At 47.3% G+C, this 27,345-nt stretch overlaps 1 protein-coding gene across 1 annotated transcript in view; it reads left to right on the forward strand.

Annotated features, from left to right (window-relative positions):
- Positions 1-2,741: 2,741 nt before the first annotated feature.
- Positions 2,742-27,345, forward strand: part of LOC144677180 (tricarboxylate transport protein B, mitochondrial-like) — a gene marked incomplete at its 3' end in the record, with an annotated part of 37,278 nt that continues 12,674 nt past the window's right edge. The window contains exons 1-4 of the mRNA XM_078537370.1: positions 2,742-2,878; positions 4,662-4,714; positions 14,948-15,055; positions 18,542-18,641. Of these exons, the coding sequence (XP_078393496.1) occupies positions 2,742-2,878; positions 4,662-4,714; positions 14,948-15,055; positions 18,542-18,641 (398 nt within the window). The remainder of the gene's footprint in view (positions 2,879-4,661; positions 4,715-14,947; positions 15,056-18,541; positions 18,642-27,345) is intronic.

Genomic DNA, 27,345 nt, shown 5'->3' on the forward strand with positions numbered 1-27,345 from the left:
TATAACATTCAGTGTAAGGGGAGGCTCTGAGAGTGTTTGTGCTAGTGTGCTTTCTCTCATCAAGATGCCCTGCACTGTTCAGTGAACAATGTGTAAGTGCAATACATATCAAGGAGGAATGTTAGGTGCCATTTCTTTACGCAGTCGGCTGTTGGAGAATGGGATGGAGTGGTTAGACCATAAGACGTAGGAGCAGAAGTAGGCCATTCGGCCCATCGAGTCTGCTCCGCCATTCAATGAGATCAAGGCTGATCTGATAATCCTCAACTCCACTTTCCTGCCTTTTCCCCATAACCCGTGATTCCCTTACTGATTGAAAATCTGTCTGTCTCAGCCTTGAATGTACTTAACGACCCAGCCTCTACAGCCTTCTGCGGTACAGGATTCCACAGATTGACTGCCCTCTGAGAGAAGAAGTTCCTCCTCATCTGTGTTTTAAATGGGTGCCCCCTCATTCTGAGATTAAACCTTCTGGTCCTAGACTCTCCTACAAGGGCAGAGACTATAAGGCGAAGTTGCACTGGTGTTTGAAACAGAGCGAGATACAGGGTTATGTGGAGAGGGTAGAGCAGTGGGATTAGTTGGGATTGCTTTCACAAAGGCTGTGGAGATGCAGTGGACCAAATGGCCTCTTTCTGGCTGTAATTCTCTTTGAACTTTACTCGTCATTCACATATCTCATGTTCCCTTCTCCACTAGGAGCTTTGACCCTTCACCTTTGTACTTTCACTCAGAATTTTTAAAAAAATTGCTGGAGTCACATGGTGTGGTTTTATTAATATTCTGATCGCCTGATGCAATGTCACTTGTATAACCCCAGGAAACTTTGCCTCCTAATCTCACTACTGATCTTGGTGAAATTATACCTGTGAAGTGAAATGATACCTATGAAACAAAAACAGAAAATGCTGGAAAACCTCAGCAGGTCTGGCAGCATCTTGTGAGTCTTCTTCTGAAAAAGAGTCACACGGACTCGAAACATTAACTCTGTTTCTCTCTCCGCAGGTGCTGCCAGACCTGCTGAGTTTTTCCAGCGCTTTCTATTTTTATTTCAGATTTCCAGCATCTGGAGTATATTGCTTTTATCATACCTATGAAAACTCTGTAAGATAATGTAAAAGCCGTGGTCCACCCTCACCATTTTATGTGCGATCCAGGTGTTATCATTGACGTCATGTTGTGTCTTGATGTGCTTCAATCCCTGTACCTCGGTACAGAGAAGCTGCTTTGCAGGTTACACATTAAGCCACTGGTGTAGACATTGCCAAAGCGAAGTTAATATTCAATAACTGCATACGCTGCCTTGGAACCACCCTCCCCCCACCCCCATTCTCACCCCATCCTGCATTAATCAACGACTAGGTTATTGTTCAACTTTCTGCTGACAGTAATGTCCTTTTCTGCTCAAACATTCTGATAAGCTTGATAATGTATTCAGAGGCCATCACACCATGTCCCACACTTTAGAACAACTATTATTTTACTGGGAAAAAAAAACCCCAGGCAGATTGCATTTATATAGCACCTTCCAAAACCCTCAGAATGCTACAAAGCACTTTACAGGCAATTGAGTATTTTTGAATTGTTGCCACAGTTGTAATGTAGGAAACATGGCAGCCAATTTGCGCACAGCAAGCTCCCCAGACAGCAATGAAATAGTAACAAGACGGTCTTTTGGTCAAGGGATTAATATTTGCCAGGACACCAGGGATAATTCAGGTACTCTTCTTTAGCATGGCGCAAATGGGATCTTTTACACCCATCTGAAGGGGCAAACAGTGCTTGGTATAATCTCATCTGAAAAACATACTTCCAACAGTGCAGCACTCCCTCAGCACAGCACTGGAATGTCAGCCTGGATTTGGTGCTCAGAAGTCTCTAGAACCGGTGATTTTCTGATTCTGAGAGGAGAGAGTACTCTTCACCAAAGCCATGGCTGACGCCTCATGCAGAGATTAACAATATCCAGGTGAGGCTGTAGGGCAGCGTCTTATCCCAGAGTTCCAATGAGATAATGAATTGTTTGGACAATTTACAAAAGCCTTTAACTGATGTCACGTGAGAATGGCACAGTGTCTGTGACACCAACGTGTGGGGCACTCTGTGCCATTCACTAATACCTGAACTGTGGTCTTTTTAGTTGGAGGGATATTTGTGCTTTACCGTGTTTGTATCAAGGCTCTGGTGCTTTGGTTTGACCCAGGTCTTTGCTCATTTCTCTTTGAGACAAAGCTGAGGAATTGAGGTGTTTAGGGAGTGTAGCGGGTCGGTGATGACATCCCATGAGAGCCCTGTCACCCGGGCCATTCGCTGTCAAGGTGGAGTGTTCGATTCACTGCCCCCAGCATTGCAGCAGACAACACGGAGTGAAAACAAAAAAACTACTGTGGATAACACGGAGTGATGTGGACAGTGGCTGAAAGGAGGAGGTGACAACGAGAGCTGTTTCGATTAAAATTATCCGTCTATCTTGGTCGTAGGCCATGGGGGAGGTGCACACAGCAGTGCCTGATCAAACAGGCCACTTCTCTATTCTGAAATAAAGTGCTGGAAATGCTCTGCCGCTCAGGCAGCATCCGAGGAGAGAGAAACAAACAGAGCTAGGAGAAAGTTCATTGATCTGAAATGCTCGGCTGAGTGGTACAGCGGGGTGGGGTGGGGGGGAAGGGGCAGGGGGCTGGTGGACAGCACGGCCCCCACCCACCGGACACAACGGCCATGAAGCACTGCAGAGCAGACTAATGAAGGCCGAGCGGGACTCCCGCCCGCTGGAGCTGCCAGCCAATCGGATTGTCAGTCCCCGCAGGAAAGCGCCAGTGTCCGCTGTCCGGACCACAGGAGATGAAGAAGATCAAGGCCCCGTGGATCCCCGGAGGAGGTAAGTCCCAGGGTCTTGGCCGGGAGGGTTTGAGTAGGTTAGGGAGAGGGCCGGGTGGGGGAGGGTGTGAGTTTAAGGGAGGGAACGGGAAGGAAGGAAGGAAGGTGGGGGGGGTTCAGTTGACCTAAGAGGGGGACACCCTGCGATCGACAAAGGGCAGCCAAATGTTTTATGGCGAGGGCAGCGTAGTATCAACGTCAATTACCTTGACGAGAAGCCAAATTGACCCTTGATTATTCAGTTAAATATGGCGGGCGGGCGGCCAATTTTTGGTGCCCACCCACCACCCCCGACCTGTATAATGGGGGAGGGTGGGGGATGGGCAGGAAGATGGTGGGGTCCCCCCCCACTCCCCACTCCTTGCAGGAAACATCCCAGGGTAGTGTAAAATTCATCCCCTTAACTCTGCTTCTCTCCGCGGACACTGCCAGACCTGCTGAGTTTGTCCAACGTTTTCCGTTTTAATTTCAGACCCCCAGGTATCCACAGTAATTGTGCTTTCACCTCCCTCCCCTTGTTGGCCGGGGCAGGTTGGACAGGGTTGGGCCCGGAGATGGAGAGAGGGTTGACCAAGCAGCGAGATTTGCACAAAAGCGAAATACTGTGGATGCCGGGAATCTGAAATAAAAAAACAGAAAAAATGCTGGAAATACTTTGCATCAGGCAGCACCTGTGAAGAGAGGGAGAGAGAGAGAGAGAGAGAGAGAGACAGCGACAGCCCCTTGTTATAGAGCGATTTACATAATGGGCGATTCTTAACGATATCTATGAAATGACCTGGGAGACGGTGGGGAGGGGGTAGAGGTGTGGTGTTGGGGGATGGTAAAAAGTAGAATACACTTCAACAAAATTGACATTCTAGTGGTGGAAAAAAAGACTACAATCCTGTGCGGTTTCTATGGGAACGCAGCTTGACCCCACTGCCCGCTTACGATCTTCAAGGAGAATAGAAGCCATATTCTCCAGACAGACTTTCCCCACAATTGCTTCACAGGACACACAGGTTGGAATCAGTACGCCTTCAGGCCAGTCATACTGCACATTTTCTGTTAGTTTTACATGTTGCACCATCTGCTGCACGGTTTGGGGCCTTCAAACTGATAGTGCTTCGGTTTAGCAAGTGTGTACACTCCCAACTCACAAAGACAGGCCTTTGGCTGTGAAGCAAAGTTCCTGACAATTAAATGGGGAGCATTTTACATTTTGTCCTTGGGCTTTTTGTTAATGCTCAATACTTGGACGCTTATAGCACGGACTTTCTGCTCTCTCTGACTAGCAAGCAACACAGAAGAGATTTTCTAACTTTGATCCACTGGCTCCATCACTCAAAAGCAGGTACCAGTCTCAAATCATCGTTTTTCTTTAAAAATTCATTCTTGGGATGTGAGTGCGTGGTAAGGCCAGCATTTGTTGTCCATCCTTTGAGAACCTGGTGGTGAGCTGCCTTCTTGAGCCACTGCAGCCCATGTGGTGTAGGTACGTCCACAGTGCTGTTAGGGATGGAGTTCCAGGATTTCGATAGTGAGGGAACAGTGATATAGCTCCAAGTCATGTGTGATGAAGATGGTGGTGTTCCCATATGCCTGGAACTCCCTAACAGCACTGTGGGTGTACCTACACCACATGGACTGCAGCGGTTCAAGAAGGCAGCTCACCACCACCTTCTCAGAGGATGGACAACAAATGCTGGCCTTACCACACACTCACATCCCGAGAATGGATTTTTAAAGGAAGTTGATCATTTGAGACTGGTACCATACGCCTGCTTCCCTTATCCTTGCAGACAGCAGAGATTGAAGGTGCTGTCAAACTTGGCGAGTTGCGGCAGTGCAGACTGTAAGATGACACACACACCACTTGCGGCCACAGTGGAGGGAGTGGATGTTTAAAGTGGTAGATGGATGCTGATCAAGATTCCTGAATCTACTCCCGCCGCCCTTTCAGGCAGTGCACCCTGTGCGAGAAAGGTCCACAACTCTCCCCCTGCCCCTGTTCTTTTACATTATATGACAATTTTTTGTCGTTTGTAACTGGAGTATTCATCCCAGTTGTGTCAGAACATGCAGAGGGAAGAGGCTAATAGTGACAGAGATAATTGTGTTCATAAAGCACCTTTCCTGACCTTTGGGCGCTCTAAAGAGCTTCACAGCCAGAGAAAAGGAGGAACTGTTGCAATGTAAGGCAGCTAATCTGTGCACAGCAAGCTCCCGCAAACAACAATCCGATAATGACCAGATAATCTGTTAGTGTCATTGGTTGAGAGATAAACATTTTAAATATTTGTGGACATGGTTTACTGGGCAGCAGTGATCTCCGCATGCCTATTTACCCTGGAGACTTGGACAATTTACAGCAGGCACCTCAAAGCATTGGAGATGTATCACCAGCGATGCCTTTGCAAGATCCTCTAAATCCGGTGACAAGAAGCGTGGTCCAAAGGCAGCGTCCTCTCCCAAGCCAACATGCCCAGCATCCAGGCGCTAATCACTCAAAACCAGCTCCGCTGGACAGGACATGTAGTTCGTATGCCTGACACCAAACTCCTGAAGCAATTGCTCCACTGGAACTCAGGAGGCTCCCAGGAGGACAGCGGAAATGCTTTAGGGATGTCCTCCAAGCATCCCTGAAGAGGTCAAGCACCCCCACTGACTAATGGGAGTCCCTGGGTTGTGACTGACCGAAATGGAGAAGGTTTGTTTGGGAAGACACCGAGCACATTAAGAGACTTCATTGGGAATGTGCAGAGGTAAAGTCGAGGTGTCCAAGGGAGCGCTCAAACTTCCAAACAACCCATCTTCCCAACCCTTCAAGCACCACCTGGCCCACAGGGGGCAGAGTCTGCAGATCACACATTGGACTTATCAGCCTTCTCCGAACCCATCCAACCGGATTGGAAGCAAGTCACCCTCGATCCCCAGGGACTGCCTGACAAGAAGGAGAGGGGATTGGCCAGGTTGCCAGGGACCATTTGCTGCTCATCTAAATATCATCATGGGATCGTTTACATCCTCCTGCAAGAGCAATGTCTTATCTAAAAGACAGCACCTCTGACAGTGCAGCACTTGCTCAGTACTGCATTGAAATCTCAGCCTAGACTTCGGGTCAAAGTCCCTGCAGTGGGTGGTATGACTCAAGTGGCAGGGGTGCTACGGTTGGCGGAGTAATGAAACATTACTCTAATGGTCCTCACAACAGAGACAAGCCTCCCGCTGTATGGAGCACAGCGTCCGCACCATCGAGTGGCACTGTCGTGGGCCAGAATTACACAATCCCTGGGACTTGCTGGGTCGACACTTTCCTGTTTCTCTGGGATACAGAGCAAGTGGAAGAGCTGAGCTTACATTCATTTCAAACTTGGCAGGTCCCCGTAGAGTGTTTGCTGAAGAGCTTTGTGTTGTTCAATTCTTTGTACAAGATGCAGGATTTGCATTAAGCCATGAAGCTGGATAAACATGTTTACAGGAACAAACTGCAGGGACCAGCTCCCTCTGTAAATATTATGAAGGGAGAGCAGGGATAAGCTGCTGATCTGTAACTTCCCCATCTACCTCCCTCTCTCTCTCTCTCTCTCTCCATCTGAAATTGAGCTATTCAAGAAAGCAGATTTAAAAAGAGCAGGAGTTTTAAAAACATGAGTTCCTGCTATTTTGCAACCGTCTGAGGTTTTTGACATGCTTTGTTATGCCTGATCCCACGAATTGGGTGAAGTTTTAACTCCATCCACTTGCACCGGGCTAAAATGGAGGCTCATTGTGTTTCCTGCTAATTCCCTTACTTTCCACCCCCGAGGAGCTGACCCATGCTGGAAGCGGGAGTGTTGGTGTGCACGCCCACAGCTTCCTGGTAATTGCAAACCAAAGGCTGAGTCAAGTCAACTCTGTCAGGAATCGTGGATGACCCTGAGGTTCACGCAGAGTACTCCTGGTAGCTGTAGCTTTTGGGAGATGGGTGAGTTGGGATGGGGGGGAGGAGTGGGCAGAGATTAGGGGTAGGTGAGTTATCAGGTTTGGGAAGAAGAAAGGTTTCTCTCTCCGAATCTAAAGCTGCATTTACTTTGACATCGTTCGAATTCAGGTTCCGGGAGATGTGTCAGTAAGACATTGAGTGATGTGGTAGGGATGATGATGAGAACGTGACCGAGTATCTGGAGAACTGGAGAAAAGCATTGGAAGACCGGGGTATGAGGATCAACAGAACAAAGACCCAATTTATTGACAGTCAGGTTGAGCCTAGGGAATAGGGTCAGGGTGAAGGTCTAAAGATTATGGGTGAAGACCTGGAGAAAGTAAATAATTTCAAGCAACTGGGGTCAGTGGTGGCGGATGATGAAAGTGTGGAAACGGAACTTAAGCAATGGATTAACTCCGGTTGGAGTAATTGGAAGAAGTACGGTGGAGCTGGTGCAGACATGATGGGCCGAATGGCCTCCTTCGGTGCTGTAACAATCCTGTAACTCTGTGAGTGTTATGTGATGGAAAAGTACCGCTGAAACTGAAAGGAAAAATCTACAAGACAGTTGTGAGGCCGGCCTTGTTATATAGTGCAGGAACTTGGGCAACATCAGGACCAATGACTGGATACTGATGTGATGCAGATGCTGAGACGGATGTGAGGAGTAACGGGAAAGGATAAAATCAGGAACCAGCACATCAGGGGATCAGTGAAGATTGTGGGAGCATTGAAGAAAGCAGGCGAGAAGAGATTGGAATGATATGGTCACCTGTTGAGTATAGGGAGAGAGAGAGGAAATGTGGTGAGGCAAGTGATGGAGATGGAGCCTCCAGGAAGGAGGACTAGAGGAAGGCCTAAGACCAGGTGGAAAGATGCGGTGGTGAGAGACCTAAACGCAGCGGGATTGGAAGAGGAGTGGGTCACTGACAGGAGGAGATGGAGAAGGGTGACCAACCAGCATTGTGGTGACCACAAGCGAAATGGGAGAAGCTGAAAGAAGTGGTGCAGTATCAGTGAGGCACGTTTACACAGTGAAATCTGCCTCTTCTTAGCCTAGTTTCTCCTCATGTCTCAGAGTCTGCTGGAAGGATAAGGGAGCTGGGTTTAACCAGCAGCCAGAGTCATCATTAAACAGCACTGATATAGAAGCAGGGTCTTTGTGTTCACAACATCCCACCAGCGGCAGAGAGGCAATAGTCACTGATGGAGACAGACTTATGTCGAAGTGGGGATTGTCTACACAGAATTTTCTGCTGCCAACAGTTGACAAGATGAAGCCGGCAAATCTTCATGGGGTCCCGCAAGCTCCTAGCCCCTAGGTTTTGTGAAAGGGAAATCATGTATAACCAATTAATTGGAGTTCTTTGAAGGAGTAACATGCACAGTGGATAAAGGGGAGCCTGTAGACGTGCTGTACTTGGATTTCCAGAAGGCATTTGATAAGGTGCCACAAGAAAGGCTATGGTGGAAAATAAAAGCTCATGGTGTAGGGGGTAATGTATTAGCATGGGTAGAAGATTGGCAGTAAACAGGGAGTATGCATAAATGGGTCTTTTTCTGATTGGCAGGATGTGACGAGTGGAGTCGTGCAGGGATCTGTGCTATAAATTTACAATTTATATCAATGACTTAGATGAGAGGAGCAAAGGCACGGTAGCTAAATTTGCAGATGACACAAAAATAGGTAGGAATGCATGTTGTGAAGAGGACATGAGAAGGTTGCAGATGGGTATAGATAGATAGGTTGAGTGAGTGGGAAAAAATCTGGCAGATGGAGTATGATGTGGGAAAATGTGAAGGTGTTCACTTTGCCAGGAAAAATAAAAAAACAGAGTATTACTTAAATAGAGAGTGACTGCAGAATATTGAGGTGCAGAGGGATCTAGTTGTTCTAGTGCATAAGTCACAAAATATTAGTATGCAGGTACAGCAAATAATTGAGAAGGCGAATGGAATGCTGTCCTTTATTATGAGAGGAATTGAACATAAAAGTAAGGACATTATGCTTTACTTATACAGGCCGTTGGTGAGACCACATCTTGAATACTGTGCAGTTTTGGTCTCCTTATTTAAGGAAGGATGTAAATGCGTTGGCAAAACAAAAACAGAAACAGAAATACCTGGAAAAACTCAGCAGGTCTGGCAGCATCGGCGGAGAAGAGCACAGCTGACGTTTCGAGTCCTCATGAACAGTTCTGTTGAAGGGTCATGAGGACTCGAAACGTCAACTGTACTCTTCTCCGCCGATGCTGCCAGACCTGCTGAGTTTTTCCAGGTATTTCTGTTTCTGTTTTTATTTTGGATTTCCAGCATCCGCAGTTTTTTTGTTTTTATGTAAATGGGTTGGAGGCGGTTCAGAGGAGGTTTACTAGATTGATACCTGGAATGAGCGGGTTGCCTTATAAGGAAAGGTTGGACAGACTGGGCTTGTTTCCACTGGAGTTTAGAAGAGTGAGGGGTGACTTGGTTGAAGTATGTGAGATCCTGAACGGTCTTGACAAGTTGGACGTGGAAAGGACGTTTCCTCTTGTGGTTGAGTCCAGAACTAGGGGGGGACACTGTTTTAAAAATAGGGGTCGCCCTTTTAAGACAGAGATGGGAAGAAATGTTTTTTTCTGATGATTGTGCGACTTTGGAACTCTGCCTCAGAAGGCAATGGAGGCGGGGCCATTGAATATTTTTAAGGCAGAGGTAGATAGATTCTTGTTAGGCAAGGGGATCAAAGGTTATCGGGGGTAGATAGGAATGTGGAAATTGAAACACAAACAGATCAGCCACGATCTTATTGAATGGCGGGGCAGGCTCGAGGGGCCGAGTGGCCTACTCCTGCTCCTTAATTCGCAATGGTATATTCGTATTAATCCCTGAACTCAGAGAGATTTCCTGAGTATGGGGCGGGTGCACTGCTAGGTCACAGATCTATCTACATTGGGCTTTGCTTTATTATAAATCCGGACAAAGCTTTAAGGGATAATAAGCTGTTTGGACTGGACTGGAGACACTTTCCCTTGGAACAGCACCAACAACTTAGTGAAAAAATGAAGGGTGGGGAAACTGACCTGAAATTGATTCATTCTCGAGGGGAGGGGACTGGAATCGATTAGAAATTGAGCCTGGTGAACTCTGGCGCCTGCCAAACGGCATCGGACGACTGGCTGGTAGAAACATGCTAACGATGGGGGTGGGTGGGGGTTGGGATTTTAACTTGACAAACACAGTCACTCCCTGAAATCTGATAGCCTAGGGGGCCTGCCTGTTTTTTTTTTAAAAGGGGCCGTGTTTAGGGGTGTTGCCGTTAGCAGCCAATAGAAGCCGAACCTCTTCAGAATTTGTGCTGACTCATGCATTTCTACTGCTTCGTTTTGTTTCTCCTTGTGCTTTTTCCATGTCTGATGCGATCCTGAAAGAGAGCGAATCAATTCACTTCCGAGGCTGTCACAATCCGCCTGGGTGTCAGAGAGTCACGATGGGGGGGTGGGGTGGGAGGGAGAAAAAAGTCATTCTTTTTTTTATGGTCTCACTTATTATGACAAGTAATTGGTGTTCTGTGTTTGGGGAGGGGGGAGCGACACCACTTCTGCGCCCTCCCTCGACCCTGGGAGGACCCTGGGTGTGAGGTGCAATTTGTAAAAAGAGGCAAAAGCAATAGGAGAGAGAGAGAGAGAGAAATAAAAGAGTGTTTTCACGCAGCTGAGTGGTTCAGGTCCGGAATGCATTGCCTGGGAGTTGTGGTGGAGGCAGGTTCGATCGAGGCACCCCAAAAGAATATTGGGCTGAGAAGGAGCAGTGTGCAGGGTCACGGGAAGAATTAGCACTGAGCGAATTGCTTATATTGGGGGGAGCTGGTGCAGGCACGACGGGCCGAATGGCCTCCTGGACTGTTTTTTAAAAAAAATTCTGTGCGGAGAGTCAGTTCCCTTCCTTGGCATCTTTTACACAACCTGTTTCTGAGTTCACTGTCTCAAAATCAACATACGCTTGTTGGAGTTATGCACAGCGATTTGTAAAGAGACGTTTTACAGCATTTGTGGGTAGAAAGTGCTCCTTGGCCCCCTGCATTGTACCATTTCAGTTTAAATCTATTGTGATGTAAAATTATTCACTCTGCTCTCCTTGGGCTGAATATTACAGAGTGGATTATTTCAAAACTGGGGGCCGCCCACTCCTGTCCGACTGCCCACGCCAGATGTTTTCTGGTGTGGGCAAGTGGATGATCAGGGTCAATTGGTTTGGTAATGAGCCTAGTTGACCCCTGATTATTTATTTAAATATGATTGTGATGCCAGCTGGCCGCCTGTATTATGGGGGTGGGCAGGAAGGTGGTGAGGTGGGCACCCGCCCTATTTAACATGTTCCCTCCACACCCCCCCCCCCGCGCCCCCCCACCCTCGCCGAAAACACGCCTGGCGGGGGCACGTAGAATGCAGCCTCCTGCTTCAGCATAATCCTGGTTTTAAAAACTTGCTGCCCCTCCGTTAGAGACGGGGAATGGAGTGTACAATAGGTCAACCATTGCCGACTCTTTCAATTCGGTGAGTTGGCCCCGCTTAATTCATACATCCCGTGAGATCCTGACGTTTGTCCGTGTCAGCCGTGGCTCAGTTGGTCGCTGGTGGTTTCAAATCCCACTCCAGGACGTGAGTACAAAAATCAAGGCAGACACTCCAGTGCGGTACAGAGGGAGTGTGGACTGTTCAAAGTGCCGTCTTTCGGATGAGATGTTAAACCGAAGCCCCGTCTACGCTCTCAGGTGTATGTAAAAGAGGAGAAGGGGAATTCTCCCTGGTGCCCTGGTCGACATTTATTCCTCAAAAAAAAACCCCAAATTATTAACACATTGCTGTTGGTGGGAGCTTGCTGTGCACAAATTGGCTGTTGCACCTCCTACACGACAACAGTGGCTGCACTTCAAAAAGTATTGCATTGGCTCTTAAGTGCTTTGAGATATTCCGTGATCGTAAAAGGCGCTATATAAATGCACGTCTTTCTTTCTCCCCACCCATGCTAAGTCTGGTTGGGCATATTTCTAGAGGTTACTCATGTGTCTCTAACTGCCCCACCCAGTCATAGAGCATTTTTACCCACCTCCAATATTTTTAAAACTAATACACAGAGCGTTCAATAAAAACACAATATTTTAGCGCCTCTGTGATTTTCCTGCTGTGTTGCTTGCAACATTGCCGAAGAGGACAATCCTGAATTCTGTACCCTCACCTGACCATTGTAACAACAACTTGTATTTACATAGCGCCCATTGACACACTGGTGCTTCACAGGAGCATCAGGAATTCCAGGCCTTGGAATCAAGGGGTAAAGAGAGGCGGGGGGGTGGGGGGTGGTTGGATGGTTGGGGGGGGGGTGCGGGGGGTGCTACAGTTCACTCAGGGAGTTGCTATGGCAACATGCACTGTTACATGCATATGGAGCTAGCAATGGTAGAGGCTCCACCTTTCTTTCCCTCACACGGCTGACCAGGAATCTCTCCCGCTCTTACCGCCTGCCATTGGCGTGTGTGGGGAAGGATTTGCAGGATGATGCTCGACCTGTTTGGCTGCATTATGACTGCACCTGATTCTGCAGTGGGATTCGAACCCAGAGCTTATGGATCGGAGGCAGGATCACTATCCACTGTGCCACTAGACCGAAAGAGAAGCATAACCTACACCAAAAACAGCTGAGGAAGACTGGGAGAAACTATTACCTCATTCCCCAGTTCAGTCATTGAGTGAGCTCAGGATAATAGCTCTTAATATCACAGTACATAGGTAGACAGGGTGTGGGGGGTAATTTCCAGTGTATTCTGTTTCAAACCTTTTATGATGTCTTCAGTGACCATCATACCACATCCTACAACTTAAAAAGGAAATAAAAAAATTGGGCGGACCAAGAAGTGCTTTACAGCTAATTGAGGATTCTTGAAGTGCAGTCACTGTTGCAAAGTAACATATTTGGCAGCCAATTTGCACACAGCAAGCTTCCGCAAACAACAATGAGATAGTGACAAGATAAGATCTGTTTTGTGATCTTGGCTGAGGGATGAATATTGGCCAGGACACCAGGGAGAACTTGCCGCCTCGTCAAAATCAGACACTGACGTCTCTTCCGTCTATCTGAGAGGGCAGGCAAGGCTTCAGCTTAACATAGAACCATAGAACCATAGAACACTACAGCACAGAAAACAGGCCATTCGGCCCTTCTAGTCTGTGCCAAAATATTATTCCGCTAATCCCATTGACCTGCACCCAGTCCATAACCCTCCAGACCTCTCCCATCCATGTATCTATCCAATTTAGGGCCCCTCCATCACTGGAACACTCCCTCAGTACTGCGCTGGAGCGTCTGTCTGAAATGATGGGGTTAACTCTCTGGAGTGAACCCACAACTCCCTGTCTCAGAGGCAAGAGTTTTACTGAATGGGCCACAGCAACATCACCCTATGTTCTGTATTTGGAACGTCCGTTTATGTAGTTGAAAGGAAGCCCATTGCCTTTTGTATAATCTAGGATAACAAAAAGCTGACTTTGAAACTGTGGTTTGATCCTAGTTTTATGCTGTTGCCATTGGAACCCTTTCAAACGAATCCTTGGCTTGTGTTTCCCTGTCAGCTTCCTATTATCCTGTGTGTAGCGTGCAACGTGTTTTTATAATGAGTTTGCAGGAGTCCCCTGAGGGGAGCAGAGGCAGTGTGTGATCCACAGAGCTGCAGCGAAGGCTGGGCCTGTCTTACATATGAATGCTAAAGATCCTACACCACTAGTGTGACAAGGACAGGAATTTCTCCCTGTGTTCCAGCACCAAGAAAAATACCTGGAAAAACTCAGCAGGTCTGGCAACTTTGGTGGAGAAGAGCACAGTTGACGTTTCGAGTCCTCATGACCCTTCAATTAGTTTATTAGACCCTTCAACTAGTTCTGTTGAAGGGTCATGAGGACTCGAAATGTCAACTGTGCTCTTCTCCGCCGATGCTGCCAGACCTGCTGAGTTTTTCCAGGTATTTCTGTTTCTGTTTTTGTTTTGGATTTCCAGCATCTGCAGTTCTTTGCTTTAACCAAGAAAAATACGTAAGGTTCATGGTCACTCGCAATCCATGAGATTTCCACAGTGAAATCTGCCTTTACATGGCTGTTATCTCATTGCTGTTCGTAGGAGCTTGCTGTGCGCTAATTGATGACTTCCTAAATTACAACAACAGCTACACTTCAAAAATACTTCAGCGGGTGGTAAAGCGCTTTGGGACGCCCTGAGGTTGGGAAAGCCGCTACCTTAATGCTAATATCTCTCTTTTCCACAGCTCGAAGGGAAATAGACTCAGCTCTTCAATCCTGTCTGAGTGACTGAGGTTCCTTATGTTGGGAACCTTCCTATTCATTCCTGGGATGTGGGTGTCGCTTGTTGCCCCATCCCTAATTGCCCTTGAGAAAGTGGTGGTAAGCTGCCTCCCTTAAAACGCTGCAGGTCCATAGGTTTTTTTTTTAGTGGTTTGATACAACTGAGTGAGTGGCCGTTTAAGAGTCAGCCACACTGCTGTGGGTCTGGAGTCACAGGCAAGGACAGCAGATTTCCTTCCGTAAAGGGCATTAGTGAACCAGACATTAGTCTTTTAATTCCAGGCTTATTTTTTATCGAATTCAAATTCCACCATTTTTTTTGAAAAATAGACTTTATTCATAAAGTACCTGGAAGAACATTACAAAACATTTCTAAATGGCCATCCCAAAAAGTACAATCAGATTCAACTTTTACACATGGATCATGAGGTGCTTCAATACAATCAATGAATATTACAGTCGTTTCAATCTGGTCATTACAGACAGTCGGACAGTGCAATAGGATTGGAGTTATCGACATGCATCATGTTGCACTCTGAGGTGCTTCAATACAATTATAATACGATTAGTATTCAAGTTCCATCATCTGCCATGAAGCCGGGGCCCCAGAGCATCACCCTGGTTTTCTGGAAAGCTAGCCCTGGCGACGATACCACTACACCACCGCCCCCCCCTTTAAACCCTGTGACTGGGGGCTCTGAACTTTTACCAAGGTCACTGGATCACTGGGTTTCCCTTTTGCTGCTGGTTATTATCAGGGGTTTAATGTTGGTCTTTTTCTTTTGTGCAGGTGGGATTGCAGGAGGCATTGAAATCTGCATCACCTTCCCCACTGAGTATGTGAAGACACAGTTACAATTGGATGAAAAGGCAAATCCACCGAGGTACAAAGGAATAGGTAAGGACTGCGGGGCCAGCGTTACACTGAGGGCCCATCTGCTTTGGCAGATTTCACATCAAAGTCAACCGTTGGACATAAGAGTTTCTCATTTTTAGTTTTTTTAAGTTTCATTGTTTCTGTTCCTTTTTTTTCTCTCCCTCTCAATCCACAACTGGTCACTGCACACTGTCCCCAGAGTGCGAGTGGGAGCAGGTGATTGGCTGTCACGTCTCTGTCGATCAGCTGCTCTTTAGGGAGATTGGCCGCGGGAGCCCCTGGGGAGTGTGTCCGGGAGTTTGGTCGTGAATTAGTCCAGGGCAGCTCACTGAACATAAAAACACTCTGTCTGTGACTCAGCCACACAGATCAAGGGATTCCCTCGGCCGAATCCCCTCACCTTGACCGCATGGCTGGCACATCACTGGAATTGGTGGGGTGGGGGGGCGGCGGTGGAAGTGCCCCAGGACAAGGGAGGGGGGAAGGCAGCCGGGAGTCCTGCTCCTGGCCATTATCCGGTGACTGCTTTTGAAAAGGGAATGTGGACATCAGGTGCATTGGGGAAAGGCCACTGTCTAAGGCCTTTCAGCCGCGGAATAGTGAGGAGCTGGAAACTGAGTAAAACCCCTTGGGCTGTGGGTTTGACATGGCATGTGGTGAATATTGTGAATGTTACCTGTATTGCTAAACGTAATGAGTAACGTGTAGCATTGGAAGAAACCAATTTGGTTTTGCACCTTATGTAATGTTAACTTTGAACTGTCCTGTATGTACTTTTGTAAATTTTAACAATAAAGTGTAGTTTTGGAAAAAAAATGTGGACATCAGGTGGTGACAAGATTGGGCTCGACAATGATGCTCCCATGGCCAAATAGTCTGCACAGTCTGACATTGGACTTGAAGGAAATCCACTTGGGCGAGCAGCTCCATAAACACCAATAGCCCAGCGTGTGCCAGTGTCTTAAGGAAAGGAGGCAGCGGAAGGAGGGGAATGTTAAAAATAAATTCCCTGTACTTTTAATAGACCTCCTGCTCCTCCTCATCCTGCTCCTCCTCCTCATCCCGCTCCTCCTCCAAATCCCACTCCTCCTCCTCATCCCGCTCCTCCTCCAAATCCCACTCCTCCTCATCCCGCTCCTTCTCCTCATGTCCCCCCTCCTCCTCATGCCCCTCCTCCTCCTCATGCCCCTCCTCCTCATGCCCCTCCTCCTCATCCCGCTCCTCCTCCTCATCCTGCCCCTCCTCCTCATCCCGCTCCTCGTTGTTGTCCTCGTCATTGTCCTCCTCTTTGTTGTCGTCCTCCTCATCCCCTTCCTCCTCCTCATCTCCCCCCTCCTCCTTGGACCCACCCCCTCCTCTTGTACCCTCTCCTTAGATGGTGACCCCAATGACTAGGTGCAATGAGCGGGTGATATCAGCCCTTAAGAAATTAATTATCTTAAAAGCCCCACTCAGAATGTGAGCACCTAATCTAGGCTGACTCTCCAGTGCAGTACCTGAGGGAGTGCTGCAGTGTATTTCAGATGAGGCCCCAACTGGATGTTGATGGTCCCACGACACTGTTCAAAGAAAGCAGGCGAGTTCTCCATGCTCGCTGTCCTATGCCTATCCCTCAGACCCCAACATCTTTAGAGTAGATTGCCTGCCATCTATCACATTCCTGTGCACAGATTGCTTTATCCATTTGCTTACGTAAGGACAGTAACTACACTGTTGACAGTTCTTTGTTGCCAGTAAACCATGCGGAGCGTCTTAAAGCTAGTGCGAAGTTACAAATACTCAGAATGGCAATTTGAACGTGGGCCTTTATCTCAAGAATCCTAGAATACAAAGTGGAGGAAATGATGCTTGAGTTGTACAGGGCTTTAGAACCCGTCAGGAGCTCTGCATTCCAATACGAACACCACACCCCTGGCAGGATACATTGTCCTTGGAATGGGCACAGCGCAGATTCACCAGAATGAAACCGGGGATTAAAGGGTTAAATCCTGAGGACAGGTTGGATAAACCTGGCTTGGATTCCCTTGGGTTTAGAGGTTGAGGGGTGATCGATTCAAGATAAAAGGACTCGATTGGGCAGACGCAGAAATCCAGAACGAGAGCATATTCTTAAAACAGGAACTGAAGAAGAGTCACACGGACTCGAAACGTTAACTCTGTTTCTCTCTCCACAGATGCTGCCAGACCTGCTGAGCTTTTCCAGCAGTTTTTCTGTTGTTATTTCCGATTTCCAGCATCCGCAGTATTTCGCTTTGTATCTTAAAATGAGAACTGGTCCATTTAGGAGGGAAATCAGGAAACATGTTTTCACACTAATGGAAGTCAGGAGAGACTGGGAGCAATAGATTTTTGTTAGGAAAGGGGATCGAGAGATATGGGTCAATGATGGATAAGTGGGTCAAAATTTTGGAACTCCTTATCTAACCTTGGGAGTACCACACCATACGGACTGAAGCAGTTCAAGAAGACGGCCCACCAGCACCTTCTCAAGGACAGCTAGGCCTGTAAGGAATATCAGCTTTATACTGCCCACATCCCAAGAATTAATTATTTTTTTAAATGGAATTGAGTTACAGATCAACCATGGTCTAATTGAAAGGAAGTGTTTTTATATAAAACCTTTTTCAACCTCTCTGGGGGAACTGTGGCATAGCGGTAATGTCACTAGTTTAGTACTCTAGAGGCCCAGGCTAATGCTCTGTGAGATACAGGTTCAAATGGCAGCTGGTGAAATTTATATTCAATTAATAATACCTGGAATTGAAAAGCTAGTCTCATAGTGGTGACTATGAAACTATCATTGATTGTGATTAAAAAAAACCCATCTGATTCACTAATGTCCTTTCAGGAAGGAAATCTGCCGTCCTTATCTGGTCTGGCCTATATATAACTCCAGACCCACAGCAATGTGGTTGACTTTTAACTTCCCTCTGCAATGGCCTAGCAAACCCACATCCCGTGAAAGAAGAAAGGAAAAAAAAAAGACAGTTTCCAGCCAATGAAGTGCTTTTGAAGTGTAGTCTTTGATGTAATGTAACAATTTATACATAGCAAGCTCCCATAGGCAGTAATGTGATAATGACCAGATTATCTGTTTTCATGATGTTGGTTGAGGGATAAATATTGAACAAGACACCAGGGATAACTCCCTTGCTCTTCCTCGATATAGTGACATGGGATCTTTGATATCCACCTAGACAGGACAGGGCCTTGGTTTAATGTCTCATCTGAAAGATGACATCTCTGGCAGTGCAGCACTCTCCCAGTGCTGGTACTGGAGTGTCTGTCTAGAATATAGTCTCAAATCTCTGAAGTAGGGACTCAAGCCCATGACCCTTTGATAGGGAGTCCTGAGTGTTACCAACTGAGCCAGAGCTGCTATCTTCATGCGGTGGTAGAACAAGCTCGAGGGGCTGAATGGTCTTATTCCTGCTGCTAGGTGAAAGGGGGTAATTAAATGCAAGTTCCTTTTGAAGAGGAGTAGCCTGTTTTTGTTTTGTTTCCTAGGTGACTGTGTGAAGCAGACAGTGCAAGGCCATGGGGTAAGGGGGCTTTATCGTGGTTTGAGCTCGCTGCTCTATGGTTCTATTCCCAAGGCAGCAGTCAGGTATGTACCTGCTTTCTCTATTACCAGCCATCTAATGGCTTTGTTCCGTTGGTCAGAAGTGAACGTGTCTTTCAGCAATTTTCCTTTTTCCTTTTGATGGATGTGGGCGTCGCTGGCAAAGCCAGTTTTTGTTACCCATCCCCAATTGCCCTTGAATTGAGTGGCTTGCTCTGCCATTTCAGTTGAGAAGTCAACTGCATTGCTGTGGGTCTGGAGTCACATGTAGGCCAGGCCAGGTCAGGTAAGGACAGCGGATATCCTTCCATGAAGGACATTAGCAAACCTTCACAATCAATCAATAATCTAGATAGACACTCCAGTGCCAGTACTGACAATCAATGATAGTTTCATGGTCACCATTACTGAGACTAGCTTTTCAATTCCAGGTATTGTTAATTGAATTTAAATTCCACCAGTTGCCGTGGTGGGATTTGAACCTCGGTCCCCAGAGCATTAGCCTGGGTCTCTGGATTACCAGCCCAGTGACATTACCACTACCCCACTCATTTATTGAAAGATTCATTTCCTTTGTGTTTTCCCAACTTTAGTTACTGCTCCTGCTTTTTGTCTTCTGAAGGTATGAATTGATATTATGGCATAATTGCAGAGGCAGCAGCCTCCCTAGCCCCCACAATTACCTTGGCCAAATGCCTCGGCTTCATGTATGACAGCAACTGTCAATTGGCTAGTCAGAAGCTGTCTAGCTGGTCCTGCTCCTGTTCCCACTGACTGCGCATGGACTCTTTCTAGCAGAGACTCTATTGGAAAGCAACCAGAAGTGACAGCATTGCCTGATTTTATTCTCCCCAAACTTTGCTCTTCCCAGTTCCCACACACTCCCCAGCCCAGGGACGCAGAGATCAAAGCGTCCAAGCCATTAGCCCGCAAATTACATAGGAACATACGAACTAGGAGCAGGAGTAGGCTATTTGGCCTTTCAAGCCTGCTCCGCTATTCAATAAAGGTCATGGCTGATCTGATTGTAACCTCTTGCCTACCCCTGATAACCTTTCACCCCCGTGTTAATCAAGAATCTATCCAGCTCCGCCTTAAAAATATTCAAAGACTCTGTTTCCACCGCCTTTTCAGGAAGAGAATTCCAAAGACTCTCAACCCTCTGAGAGAAAACATTTCTCCTCATCTCTGTCTTAAATGAGTGACCCCTTATATTTAAACCGTGACCCCTCGTTCTAAATTCTCCCACAAGAGGAAACATCCTTTCCACATACACCCTGTCAGGACCCTTCAGGATCTTAAAGGTTTCGATCAAGTCACCTCTTACTCTTCTGAACTCCAGTGGATACAAGCCTAACCTGCCCAACCTTTCCTCATAAGACAACCTGCCCATGCCTGGTGTTAGCCTAGTAAATCTTCTCTGAACTGCTTCTAACGCATTTACATCTTTCCTGAAATAAGGAGACCAGTACTGTACACAGTACTCCAGGTGTGATCTCACCAGTGCCCTGTACAACTGAAGCTTAACCTCCTTACTTTTGTAATCAATTCCTCTCCCAATAAACGATAACCTTCTATTAGCTTTCCTAATTACCTGCTGTACCTGCAGACTAGAATTGCCCCTCACGGAACATGATTGAACAGAGGTCTCACTGGCTTGTGGTGACTCAGAATCGCACTAAATGGACAGTCCATTTGTCCAGATTGAGGCAATTGGTGGGAGCTAAACGTTATGAATTTATCTGACTCTTACGGAGACGTTTGTGTGTGTGGCTTAGTTGGTAGCACTCTCACCTCTAAATCACAAGTCTCCGGCTTCAAGTCCCACTTCAGGGCTCGAGCACAAAAGCCATGTCTGGTGCTCCGGTGCAGTACTGAGGGAGTGCTGCACTGTGGGAGGTGCTGTCTTTTAACTGAGATGTTCACCCTGTCTCACCCCCTAGGTGGATGTACAAGGTTTCTTGGCACTATTTCATAGAAGAGCAGGGGAATTATCCCTGGTGCCCTGGGGGCAATATTTATCCCTCAGTCAACATCACAAACAGATTATCTGGTCATTGTCACATTGTTGTTTGTGGGAGCTTGCTGTGGGCAAATTGGCTGCCATGTTTCCGACATTACAACAGCGAATACACTTCTAAAGTACTTCATTGAATGTAAAGCACTTTGAGAAGTCTGGTGGTCATGAATGGCGCTATATAAATGCAAGTCATTTTACATTTCTTTTCACTCTTCCATCTTGTTCCCCACTCGTTCTCATCCATTTTATTCTCTTTCCTCTCCTCGTGACTGTCTCCCCTCCCTCTTCCCCTTCCCTCCATCTCCCCTTCCAAACTAGTGAAAGACAAACATGGGACTTATGTTCTTCACACGCATGGACAGTGAGCTGTTGGGACGGGTTGGTGGACATAAAGGGCTGGAATCCTGTGAGGAACAGTTGGATGATATCCTGAGGGCACAGCAGGGTTCTCCCCGGATAAATGGGCTGAATGCTATTCCTCAGCTGTATCCGTCTCCCAGTCTATTTTAGTGAAGCTGAATGGATCCCCTGGCGGGGGAGAGACAGACGAAATATTTTTAATGTATGAGCTGAAATGGAGAAATCAAACAAAGGGCATTTTGATTTGGTGAGCCTAAGGCATTGAATGAAGAATAAAGGAACCGCTTTTAGCTAGGGACTTTAGAATTCAAGCAATGTTTTAGTTGTCAGTTCTTTGTCTTCATCACATTTTAACAGACTCTGGCTTCAGGGTACCTGGCATCAGGAGCTGACTGGAGAGTGAAGACGAGCAGCTGTAGAGCCTTTTAACACCAAACACCCGGGGGGTTTAGGTTTTTAACCTATTCCCTATCCTGTTGTACACTGAGCAATAATGCTGACTGCTCTCAACAGCCTCTGGATAAATTTTGAGAGTGAATAAGTGCTCAAGATTCCCGGATAAGTTGAACACATCAAGGCAGCTGGTGTCTTCACAAGAAAAATGAAACATTTCTTTGTTTAAAACTTACCAGGACAGTCACACATTCCATTATAATGCCCGTGTTCTTCATTACCGAGACCAAACCCAACCTCTCCTTACCATCACCTCTCCTCCGACCTGTCTCAGCCCATCCTGCTGCTGCAACCCTCCTCTAGGACTTTGTTACTTCTAGACTCAACTATTTCAATCTCCCGCTGGTGGTCTCCCACCTCTGTAAACATGAGGTCCCCATACACTCCATCCATATCTAACTCGCACGAGGTTTTATTTTAACCCCTCACCTCCTGCACTCACTGACCGATGTTGACTCCTAGTCCGCCAACGCCTCAGTTTTAAAATTCTCAGAAATCCTTCCATAGCCTTGTGCCTTCACCTTTCTGTAATCTTGCAACATATCACAGAATGTTAATGGCACAGAAGGAGGCCATTCAGCCCATCGTGTCTGCACCAGCTCTCCAAATGAGCATTATGACCTAGTGCCATTGCCCTGCCTTTTCCCCGTACCCCTGAACATTGTTTCTATTCAAATAATCACCTAATGCTCTCTTAAATACCTCGATTGAACCTGCCTCCACCACTCCTCCGCTGTGCATTCCAAGCCACTCGTTGTGTGAAAAAGTTTTTTCTCACGTCGCACTTGCTTCTTTTGCAAATCACTTTAACTGTGTTGGGGGAGATGGTGGGATAGTGCTAATGTCACTGGACTAGTAACCTAGAAGCCCAGGCTAATGCTCTGGGGACATGGGTCCAAATCCCATTACCAGCTGGTGGACTCTAAATTCAGTTAATAACCTGGAATTGAAAAGCTGGTCTCAGTGATGACGACCATGAAACCATTGACGATTGTCATAAAAACCCACCTGGTTCGCTAATGTCCTTTAGGGAATGAAATCCTTGCCTGGCCTGGCCTACATGTGACTCCAGACCCACACCAATGTGGTTGACTCTTAGCTGCCCTCTGAAATGGCCTGGCAAGCCACTCAGTTCTGGACAACAAATGCTGAGCTTGGCAGTGCCACCCACATCCCATGGAAGAATTTTGAAAAAAAAATAACCTCCTCTAGCCTTACAACCCTTGGAGATATCTGCACTCCTCTAATCCTGGCCTCTTGCTCATCCCCGATATTCAACGTGCCGCCATTGGCAGCTGTGCCCTCAACTCTGGAATTCTCTCTCTCAAACTTCTCTCCACCTCTACCTCTTTCTCCTCTTTTAAAACGTTCCTTAAAACTGACCTCTTTGCCCAAGCAATTGGTCACCAGATCTAATATCCCCTTATGTGGCTTGATGTCAAATTTTAGTTTATAATGCTCCTCTGAAGCACTTTGGGAAGTGTTACTACATTAAAGACACTATATAAATGCAAGTTGTTGTTGAATTATGAATCTCTGTTGAATCTCAGTGAGTGAGTAGTTAACCTATATTTTCTCATATCAGCCAGTGTCCTAGTGAATCTTCACTGTACCCTCTCTATTGCTTCAATGTCCTCCTTACAATGCAGAGCCCAAAACTGCTCAATGCTACAACTAATCTTAAGGTTTTAGCATGGCTCAGTTGATGGAACGTTTGCCTTGGAGTTGGAAGGTCAGGGGTTCAAACCCAGAGACACGAGTGCACTGTCAGAGGTGCTATTTCTCAGGTAAAACAATATACTGATGCCCCTCCTGCCCACCCAGCTGGATGGAAAAGATCCAATGTTTCAAAGAAGAGCAGGGGAGTTCCCCTTGGTGTCCTGCCCAATATTTGTCAATCATTGTGACCAGAAACAGAAAATCTAGTCATTATCACATTGCAGTGTGTGGGAGCTTGCTGTGCGCAGTTTGGCTGGTGCATTTCCTACATTATAACATTGACTAGATTTGAAAAAATACTTCATTGGTGATAAAACACTTTGGATCATCCTGAGGCTGTGAAGGACACTCTATAACTGCAAAGCTTTCATATCATTTAGCCAGGAAACCACTCTTGCAACATCATAATTACCTCTCAGCTGTTCCCAAGAGGAGGAATGTATTCACTTTGAAACTGTTTTTTCCAGCTGAGGTAAGATGATTCCAATGAGTTTGTGTGGAGGATGATGTGGATAATGAGAGGTCTCGTTCAGGATTTAAGTAAAGGGTCGTTAGTCTGTAATGAAATATACATCAGAGGGTTTGTATGTTATTGCCAAAGAATTCCTAAATGACAGAGGAATGAAAGAATATTTAACAGCTGCTTTTCTGTTGGCATGTTCAGTGGGAAGATAGGGAATGCCGCCTGATAAAAGGCCAAGGTCCATCTCGTTCACCGTCTACCATTCTAATAGCCAAATAATTCAACAATAGTGGATTGTTGACTAATGGTAGCAACCAGTCTCTTATCAAAACCCTCTTGTGAAATCCCTCAGGGCACTTTATTCTGTTAAAGGCAACTTACCCCCTAAATTCTTTTTGTAGTGCACAGCCTATTGGCTTAAGCACGTGGGCCCTTTAAACTTTTTTCCACGGTGACTTAAGGGAGCTGACTTGTACCTGGCCTGTGTGGGAACTTTCGGATATATTACATTGTGGCCACGCAGCTTAGAGGGAATATTGGTTAATGGCATCAATATAAATGCATGTTATTGTTGTAGTGGCCTACCGCAGACCCTGAAACGAGGTGAGGAAAACCCCCAGTGGTGGGCGAGCTTTAGAAACCCTGGGCCCAAAATCACCTGTTCCTCCCAGCATGCTCCACTGACCACACGTCAAGCCTCAGGTTACTCCTATCCTGGACTGTGAAGTTATTTCCAGAAAGAAATCAATCTCATCTGCACTTGACTGAATCAGTACTAACTTCTGCTCACTGTCTCCCCGGGCAGATTGACCACTCACTCAATGAAATATTGGGCAGGAGTTTCCCACAGGCTACGGGACCCTGACACTGGGACCAAATGGGGGACCTGACACCGCACCTACCAGCAGCGAGACCAGTGGCACAACCTTCCGGGAGGCAGCCCCCCAGATTGGCCACCTTCATGCCCACCATCCTATTAAGGAAAGCAAGCCGCCTCCCAAGCCTCCAGGCCCCCAGCAGCCCCATCGGGAGAGGTGGGCATCGCTGGGGCGGGTGGGAGACCTTGAGGGCGTCTCAAAATAGAGGTGCTCTCGGAGGGGCCAATTAGATCGACGATTCTTGGGGGTGATGCCAGTGGGCACCTCGGAGCGGGGTGAGGGTTGGGGGAGATGCTCCTGCTGGTGGATTGTCTGGGCCGTGAGGTCAGCCTTTCCTGCTCGCGGCCAGGTCTTTGCAGCGTTGAGGCTCTGACTCTGACGGGCTGCAGGCCGCCTCCAATGGCCTGGTGGCCGCCACCCGGTGGGGGGAGGGGTGGGGGATGGGGGGAATCTCCTCCATTGTGGGCAAAATTCTGTTGAGCTCATAAGGTCACCCTGGTTGAGGTCTTAACCCTGCAAATTGGCTGCCGGCCTCCGTACTGTGAGTAGCTGGTCCAGGCCCCTGTCTGTTCCCTGGGGAAAGCTCCCCGAGAGCCGGAATGCATTGGGGATCCATCCCGACACAGCTCCGCTCTATTTTCCCGGCCCCACCCTCGATTCCCCATTGTGGGGCTGGGAAAATTCAGCCCGTTGTCTCTGCAGGTTAGTGTTGGTACCACCAGCTCCTGATTGGCGCATGTCGTAGAGCTGGTGCCTGACTGGTGGTGAACTTACCGGATTCGGTAAGGTTGCTGTGATGGGAAGTCCTTCCTGGCGGCTAGCCTCAGTGAACCAGGAGCCTTTACCTTGGGGTTTATACTTGATTTGCCTCAAGAGCGATGCAGAGATGATGCTAGTTTCTAAGTGTGCAACAGGTTTATTTGCAAGCGTTTTAAAATATCTCTGCAATAAAAACATGTCTCCACCATACTTAGCCCAGCTCTAGCTTCTAGTAGCTTCTGTGGTGTCAGCTTCCTTTGCTCTGAGTCCACACCCAGACTTAACCAATCAAGCACAGTGAGCATAGATCAGTTACCAGACTCAGATAATCAAACACCGAACAATTGAACACCACAGCGTCGATGTTCAGAGGCCACTGACACCAACACCGCTCTCACGGTACATGAAAACAATCACCACTGGTAAACCAACACCACCTGGGATGACAGTGGCACCAATTAGACGCAATTGTGGTTCATCGTGCCCTGGCTTCCTAGACTAATTTAATTGGCCATTTAGCTGGCCAGTGTAGAGCTAAACTAGATCAGCCTTGACACGGGGGGACAAAGCAAATGGATTATAAAGGGCTTGCAGGAGCAGAGAGGCCTATGGAGTGAGGTGGGCGCTGACATACACATATCCTTCAAAGCAGCAAGACAAGTTAAGAAAGCTGTTTAAAAAAAACATATGGGATCCTTGGCTTTATTAACAGATAATTTGAGTAACAGCAGGAAGGAAGTTCTGTTAAATACTGGTTAGGCCTCAGCAGGCAAATTGTATTCAATCCCTGAACGCTACACTTAAGGAAGATTGTCAAGATCTTGGAGATGAGATTCACTAGAATGATACCAGGAATGTAGAACTTCCGTTCGTTGGAGAGACTGGAGAAGCTGGGTTGTTCTCCTTAGAGCAGAGGTTAAGTGGAGATTGGATAGAGGTGTTCAAAATCCTGACTGGCTCTGATAGAGTAAATAAGGAGAAACTGCTTCCAGTGACAGAATGGTCGGTAACCATGGGGACCCAGATCGAAGGTGATTGGCACAAGAAGCAGAGGCAACGTGAGGAGAAATTTCTTCACACAGCGAGCTGTTATGATGTGGAATGCACTGTCTGAAAGGGCGGTCGAGGCATATTCAATAGGAACATTCAAAAGACATTTGGATAAATACTTGAAAGGGAAAATTTTGCAGGACTAAGGGGAAGGAGCAGGGGAGTGGGATTAATTGTCAGCTCGGCCAAAAAGCTGGCATAGGCACAACGGGCCAAATGGCCTCCCTCTGTACTGAATCATCGCACCAACCCTAGGATGAATGTCCCCTGTTCAAACCCCGTGTTCAGAGGAGGAGGGCACTATCATTGGCATTAGCACCTTGAAGAGAGGAACAGTGTGCGGGGTTAGTTGCTGACCCCTCCCTCTCTCCGTGTGCGTGTTGGGTGAGAACAAGGTGGACCTCGTCTGTGCTGTCACCCAATGGCTGATTCACCAGTCAGTGTGTGAGGAAGCTCGCGTTTTACCTGTTAGTTCAGCCATGTCTCCGGGGAACTATGTTAAAGGTTTCAGGCAGCAGCCGATTTGCACTTGGCAAGTTTCCATTAACAGGCCTGAGCTGAATGACAAGTGGGTTCTATTTTTAATTTATTACTGAGACTCAGCACTCTCGTTACTACACTGACATGCCAACCTAGATTAAATGTCTGGAGTGCAGCGTGGACTCTGCACAGCTTTCTAACAGGAATCTGTGACCACCAACAGTCAGGGTAGGTTGGCCATGTGGTGTGACTCGTTAGCACTTGAGACCATCCAAAACTCTGCTGCCATGTCCTAACTTGCACTAAGTCCAGTTCCCCTATCACCCCTTGTACCTGCTGATCTGCACTGGCTCCCGGTTAAGTAACGCCTTGATTTAGAAATTCTCATTCATGTTTTCAAATCCCCCTCCACATTGTCACACCCCTCCCCCACACCCCACCTCCCCACACCCCACCTCCCCACTCCCCGCCTCCCCCACACCCCGCCTCCCCACACCCCGCCTCCCCCACACCCCGCCTCCCCCACACCCCGCCTCCCCCACTCCCCGCCTCCCCCACACCCCACCT

The sequence above is a fragment of the Cetorhinus maximus genome, unplaced genomic scaffold, assembly GCF_964194155.1.
Source record: "Cetorhinus maximus unplaced genomic scaffold, sCetMax3.hap1.1 HAP1_SCAFFOLD_2280, whole genome shotgun sequence".
Lineage (NCBI taxonomy): Eukaryota > Metazoa > Chordata > Chondrichthyes > Lamniformes > Cetorhinidae > Cetorhinus > Cetorhinus maximus.